The sequence below is a fragment of the Alosa alosa genome, chromosome 8 (genome assembly GCF_017589495.1).
Source record: "Alosa alosa isolate M-15738 ecotype Scorff River chromosome 8, AALO_Geno_1.1, whole genome shotgun sequence".
In the NCBI taxonomy this organism is placed as follows: Eukaryota; Metazoa; Chordata; class Actinopteri; order Clupeiformes; family Clupeidae; genus Alosa; species Alosa alosa.
Genome location: NC_063196.1, coordinates 13,103,785 through 13,111,284, shown reverse-complemented (window position 1 = coordinate 13,111,284; position 7,500 = coordinate 13,103,785). Strand labels below are relative to the sequence as shown.

The following is a 7,500-nucleotide window of genomic DNA, read 5'->3' as shown; positions in this document are numbered from 1 at the left end:
AGCTACATCGTCACATTGAAGCCCGTTATCGGAAAAAAACTTCAAATGAACGATTCGTTATGTCGATTTACTTGTTATGAATCGGTTAACAACTTTTTTCTGCTTCGCTTATACTCTCATTTACATTGGACGTTCCAAGCAGCGTTCATCCCACTTCGGTTTTGAAACTATCCGTGGTGCGGAATTATGGGTAATGCAGTTCGATTTTTTGGTTACATTCATTTGCCCAAAGTTGTCAAATGACCTCATTACCCATACATCTACTGCAACTTAAGCATGTGACAACTTGCACTCGTTCGGCTTTTGTTTTTCGAAATCCACACATTATAGCATTCCTAAACAGCAACGATAGTCTGTAGAGTAGCCTTACCTTTGATGAAGGGATTTCCTTAATGTTAAATAATAATTTGGCCCTTGCTGCTAAAACGATGCACAAATTATTAGCCAATGATTTTGTTCATATTCACTCAGACTTGTGGCATTATAGGTTTCTGCATTAGGTCTACTGTTGGAACAAAATAAGCCCAGAGAGTTCATTGATTTGTAGGCCTATTTTATTCTTGTAGGGTAGGCTAGGCTATATGAGAAAAGGCCAAGAGTTTCTTAAAGGGACACCAGACAAGCCTGATGCTTTTTCTCTACGAAACTCCCCTCAGCTTGGTCTGAAGCTCTTTTCCTTTTCTTTCGTCTTCCGTCAAGGGTTTTCGCTGCTTCTTCACCGGCTCTGCCATTATACACCGCGTTTGCAACAATCTCTGGCGTTTTCGTTAGCCTGCCTCTGTGCTGTAAACTGATCCTGCTTCGGTCGGGCGGGTGGGGATACACCGAACTTGTAAGTGGGATATTCTTTCTACAGGCAGTTGGGGCGGGCGAGAGAGCCTTCATTAAGCCCGTAATGAGTCATTTAACCATATACCGACTTACGAAGATGATTAATTAACACGAAAACGTTGTCTGGTGTCCCTTTAAGCACTTTTATTTCGGTATTGTCTTACCTCAACAAGGCTACAGCTCCATGAAAACAATCAGATATAAATCTATAAAATCTGTGAAAGATCTATAAAGTCTATAAAAATGTATTTTTATGTTGTATTTGGCTGCTGTGTTTGACTGAAATGTAAATGTATTCTTTTTTCATTTCAATACAGTATGAAACAAACCTCAGTTTAGATAATCATATTCACACATTTTTTTGCCTAATTGACAACCATGACTATGATTCCATGACATGATTTTTTGCCTAATTGACAACCATGACTATGATTATGCTTTCCATTCTTGAACTGCATCGAATTGCATTGAATTGCATCGAATCGTACTGAACGTACGTTTTTTATAAACATGTATCTTTTCTTGTATCGAATCGTGCCCATGTATCTAGATGCGAATCGTATTGTCTTTTACATGAGAGATTCACACCCCTTATATATATATATATACACAGTATATATATATATACACATACTTTACATTACATATATATAATGTTTTTTGAGTACAAAACTGCACACTGATGCAGATTTTATAGTTTTCACTATACATTAAAGTCACAAGAAATAATAAATAGCATAAAACTGTTTATAAGCATCAAATAAAATAAAGACACGTGTCCTTATTCCATGCCTTTTTGATGAGTTCTAAACCCATTAGGTACGCAGGATCATTGGGTGTCTCTCTCTTGTTAAGTCCCCCACTCCAGACAAAAACTAAATCCAATATGCTTCTTCACTTGACTTCCTGTTCCAGTCCACTCCTCCCACCCAAGGCACGTCACATGACTTCCTCCCTCCCCTCCCGAAGCAGACGGCGTGGTTAGTTGGCACCTCTGCTCCATTCAGGGATCTTTCCCAGTGTGCTCTCATGCCAGTCACCCTCCGGGCCAGACAGACTGGCATATGGGTGGCATATGCCTCTCCCTGCGTGCCCGCTGCAGCCGTGCCTGGCGCCGTTCGGCCCGGAGTCGATCCTCTGGAGGAGGACCAGGAGACTGGTGCCATGGGTCGGCTGTCTCACTTACTTACAGAATAGGAGAGACAGACGGCTCAGGACAAACAGTCTCTGGGCCAGCCAAACCGCATTCGCCTCCTGTAATGTCTTTTAAAATAATATCTCATGTGTGGCGATGACTATGTGTGGTGCTCACGATGGACTGAATCATCAGTGGAAGTAGGTAGGAGGCAGGTAGAGGTTTGTTGCGAGATTTTTGGGGCTGTCGGTTTAGTTTTATCTCCGGGCCTACTGCTTTCTGTTTTTAAATTTCATAAAATAAGAGAAATAAACGGTTTTCTTGATGCCGAGAGGACGTTGCTAACAGGTGAGTGGTTGTCAGTGATAGGAAAGCTTCCCTAATCACCTTCAGATGCCAAGGCTCTAGGCCACTGTCATAACTTCACACGCTGTTAGCCATATTTCCAGAGAGAAGGTAGACAGGGTCTTATTTACGATGGAACTTAAGTGTGTCCTTCTGGTTCAAAGCTGTGCCATGAGAATGGTGATTCGTCAAACTGATTAGTCAAACTGACGACACACGACGAGAAGGCTACATGATCTTGCAATGTGGCCAATGTCCCAACCAAGATGCGGCAAGAATTTATGTTTCTATGATCGTCTAGTCTGACATGGTCAATCGTAAAAGAACATTGTGGAAGACAAAAACAATCGTGTAATCTGCATACTCCATTACATACGCCAGGCTCCCCAGAGGAGCTTGCTCAAGGGAACAGTAGTGGCAGCTGGGGATTGAACCCACAACGTTCTGGCTGCTGTATGCTAGTGCAGCTCATCGGCCATTACTACACGCCACGCTACCACCAGCCCTCCAAGTTGCAACATTAGTCCCTAACATTTTTTGGATTTATCGTTGTCAAAGATGTGTATGTGGTGGGACTGAGGTCTGTTTACAACAGTGGGGTCTGTTTACAAGTTAACTAGTACTTACAAGCCTGTAGCCTTGTGTTTGTAGCCTACTGAGTTTCCAGCAGTGTTGAGCTGTGACTCTGACTCTACCATTGAAAGTCATGTTTAAAATTGTGCTGGTATGCTTATTATGGTAAGTCAGGCCACCTCTAGCCCCAGTCAGTGTCTGTACTCTGGGACACACTAGAAACTGACTCTGTGTGTGTGTGTGTGTGTGTGTGTGTGTGTGTGTGTGTGTGTGTGTGTGTGTGTGTGTGTGTTTGTGTGTGGGTGGGTGGGTGTGCACGTGTGAGAGCTTTGGCAAACTGCAGGTGTGCATACATGATCCTCTTCCACAGCTTCCACACAAGGTGACCATTTTTATATTAGCATGCAACAACGCGTAGGGACACATAAACTGGCATCAGTTATGTGATTTTGCTAAAGGCATTACGGTAAGATGATTACCGGTACATGAGTGGCAGATTAGGTAGCATTATGTAAACTAAAGCAATAAGATTGGCACACCGAAGACCACTAGACTTCAGTAGCAAAATTCACCGTAACAAGCTTTTAAAAACAGTGTTTCATCCGTTTTCATGTTTACACCTTGCGACTCCCATTAAGAGAGATAAGCTTGAGTGACTGATATAGGTTTGACTGACTGTCTTTGTGCATATAGACCTGCTGCCCATGAACAGGGGATCTTGTCCACCATCATAGATCATGGGTGGATGTCACTGACGGTCAAAAAAGAACCTTGTAATGTAGCATTGGAAAATGTCTCTTAGGTGAGGAAAGTGGAAGACACTGGTTAGGCTTCCAGCAGTGTTAACTCTTATATCTCCTGTACATAGAGGGGACATCATGTTGTATGGTTATGTTGTTCTGAAGGGAGATTTTTTATCTATACTGTGTAAGCTTATGCCTAATGTTACAGTGCAGCATATGCTTTTATATGTTGAAAATAGATTAGCTTAGAGACATTAAAATGCTGAATGATGTAACACAAACCCAAGGAAATTTAGTGTTTGCTTTGAAAACTGCTTATCTAATTTAAGGGAGAAAACAGTTTTATGTTAATTATTCTTGCATGACCTTTCCAGTCTTCTATCAATGTGTATGTTAGTCTGTTCACACACACACAACACACACATACACACACACACACACACACACACACACACAAACACACACACATTTACCCTCTTAAAAGTGGTGCAACTCCGGTGTTCCCAGTCAGTGTTAACTGTTATTATGTACCTCACATGGCTGACCTGTCAAAGAGTAATGTCTATCTATGATGCCGCATGTTAAAGGATTTCCCCCCAGCTTTGCCCTCTGTGGTTTTCAGTGTGTGTGTTTCTGCCCCTGGCCGCCCCCCACTCCCTCTCCACCCTGGCTGGGTGCTTTCAGCGGGGGCAGCCAGCGCTGTTGTTTCTCCCCCAGACCAGTAGGAGGTGCTGTCTGTATGTCCCCCGGCTGGGCTCTCTGCCTGCTTGCTGGCTGGCTGGTTTGGCTGGCTGGCTAAGCTGCTGTGTTAACCCTCTCTCTTCTTCTCCCCCTCCTCTCCTCCCCTCTCCTCTCCTCTCCTCTCCTGTCCTCTCCTCTCTTCTCCTCTGTCTCTCTCTCTCGTGGCACCCAGGCGCGGCTTCCCTCCTGTTCATCCACCTTAAGCATTGCTGAGGTATTCCTTGCATGTTGTTTACGATGCATCACCATGGCGACGGCACCACCACCTCACTCCACCCTCACCCTACTCCTCCTGTTGCCTTGGTTACCTGCCTGCTTCGCTGCACCTCCATTCTTGTGTCTTGCTTGCCCCCACCACACAGCACCACCCACTCACCCCCACCCTCACCCCCTCAACCTCTATCCCCACCCCCACCCACCACAAACACTACTGCATCATTAGGAAGTGGACTACTCTTTGCTCATCATTGATCTGCAGTGGTCTTTTGTTGCATCTTGCCATTGGGATGACTGTTTAATGATTCCGAGTCTGTTTTTGAAAGGATTATGCTCAACACAGATCATATTGTATTTTTTGTTTCCATAAACATATGTTTCTTTTGTGTTTTTAGTGTAAAAATAAAGATACACTTCATTGTGTACATGAAACCATTTTCTCATAACACATTTTCATATTCATACACATCAACCTACAAATGTACTCACACACACAGGCACACACACACACACACACACACACACACACACACAAACACACACACACACACACACACACATTCACTGAGACCACCTCCCTAATTAGCCCCTGACCCTTCAACCCTGAGTCCCAGAGTTGAAAGGTCAAAGATCGACCTCATTTTCAGCAGTGTGGTGTTGTTTGAACTTAATGGCCACCTACCCACCATGCCCCCTTGTAAATCTCAGTAGCTGTTCTGAGTTTCTCATGCCTGCCGTCAGTGCAGATGTGCAACTGCCACATGTGACCACAGATGACCACATGGAAGCTAGCTAGATTGACCCATCTGCTCTGGGCCCATCCATTGACTGATTGAGTATAATCTAGTGTAGACCTCCCACAAAGCAGGCTGCCTGAACAAGGGATATTATGACTATGTCCAGTCTTAATGCTTTTTTGACCATGTAGCCGCAATCAGTCCTGTGGTCTTTCCCGATGCATATGAGGGTTGTTTCCATGCCCTGTGGCACAGATTGCTTGTATGTAGGGAGGGCTGAGGTGGCACAGATGTTGCCATGGTGCGATGACTTCCTCTGCCTTTTCTGTGGTGTTTGATGACACTAAGCATTTGTTGTGGCTGGTCCACCTGTACACTGAAAAGACCACTGATTTTATGCAGGCTAGCTGTCACAGCAGCATATAGCCAATGAGAGACCATTATCATGGTTTCCGTGGTAATACCTGATTTGACCTCCCTGTCATGAAGGTGACATAGCATATAACATAATGAGATGGGACATGATGTGGCCTCATATCTGCAGCCATTGCGCTCATTCCACTTCATGTCAGAAGGTGATGCATGCTGGACTTTTGCACAGGGCACATTGTGTTAAGTCCAGCACGCATCGCGTTCAGCCAGATATGCATGAAGTCGAATGAGCCTATTTATTCCCATAATTTGATGAGTCACGACATACATTATGTCCAGCTGTCAGGACACATTATGTTGTGCACATAATTGGTATTGTTCATTTTATGACGTGTCCACAATGTGTACATTATAACGTACCAACAAAGAAGAGTTGCAAGAGTTTAGGAGACAGCAACAACAACAACAACACTTTCATTTAAATAGCACTTTTCTCAACACTCAAAGCGCTTCACATGAAAGGGGGGACCTCACTAGAAGCTGTCAATCATCTCCATTGCCACACCCACTCAGATTTCTCACCCCCACCCTCCCCACATGACCTGGAGGGAGTCTTTTGAGTTGTCATTCGCCTTCATCTCTCACTTCCAGTTACTATTCCTGCCATCATGATTTATTTTTGAGATTTGTTAGGTGGTTTGTGTGTCACTGAGAGTATGTGTGTGTGTGTGTGTGTGTGTGTGTGTGTGTGTGTGTGTGTGTGTGTGTGTGTGTGTGTGTGTGTGTGTGTGTGTGTGTGTGAGATATTCTAAGAGACACGAGTGCATGTTCTCACACCCTGTGCATATGTTGAACTTGTGAGTTTGTCTCTTGTGTTTGTGGGTGCCTGGCTGAGCCTGTCTCTGTGTCCACGGGCTTGTGTTTTTCTGTGTTGTAGTGTGTATATGTTTGTGACGATATGTCTGTAAATGTGTCTCTGTGAGCGTGCATGCTTGTACGTGTGTGAAAGTATCTGCCTGTTTTATATGTAGTGTGTGTATGTGTGGGTGTGGGAGAGTGTGTGTGTGTGTGTGTGTGTGTGTGTGTGTGTGTGTGTGTGTGTGTGTGTGTGTGTGCGAGAGAGTTTGTATGTGTCTATGTGTCTGCGTAGATGTTTGTCTTAACATGCAAATGTCCCTCTGTGTTTGCTTGTGTGCTTTTGTGCATAAATATTTGGCTCCACATGTGTTTGTGTGTGTGCGTGTGCGCGTGTTTGCGCACATGCTTGTGTTAGCAGTGAGTGTGTGTGAGCAGTGAATGAGTGTGTGTGTGTGAGTTCAGTTTGTATGCACACACGCACATGTGTGTGTGTGTGTGTGTGTGTGTCAGTGAGTGACTGTCCTGTGGCTCCCTCCAGGCCTCACGGCGAGAGTTCAGGGCTCACCTGGATGAGGTCATCACGCTCAAGTCCAGGTATTCTACCTTGGACCAGGTAAACAGCTCACCTTCTTCCCTCCCCCCACCCTTATTCTCCACCGCACCAGCATGCCAACATGGCCGCCCACCAGACACGGCTCAGCAACTCAGCACAGGACAGAACAGCGCTGCAACACAGCATAAGACAGGACAGCACTGCAACACAGCACAGGACAGGACAGCACTGCAACACAGCACAGGACAGGACAGCACTGCAACACAGTATAGCATAGCATTATAATCACTGCAACACAGCACAGCGTAGCGCTGCAACACAGCACAGGACAGGACAGCACTGCAACACAGTATAGCATAGCATTATAATCACTGCATAATATAGCATTATAAGCAC

At 44.8% G+C, this 7,500-nt stretch overlaps 1 protein-coding gene across 10 annotated transcripts in view; it reads left to right on the top strand.

The window, feature by feature from the left end:
• Positions 1-7,500, top strand: part of gphnb (gephyrin b) — a 108,628-nt gene that overhangs the window by 76,097 nt on the left and 25,031 nt on the right. For 5 of the 10 annotated variants that reach the window (XM_048250089.1, XM_048250084.1, XM_048250085.1 and 2 more), the window contains exons 9-10: positions 4,541-4,582; positions 7,090-7,164. The exons of 3 other annotated variants lie outside the window; for them this stretch is intronic. In XM_048250089.1, coding sequence (XP_048106046.1) covers positions 4,541-4,582; positions 7,090-7,164 — 117 coding nt within the window. The remainder of the gene's footprint in view (positions 1-4,540; positions 4,583-7,089; positions 7,165-7,500) is intronic. 2 more of the 10 variants (XM_048250086.1, XM_048250091.1) reach the window with 2 other exon arrangements.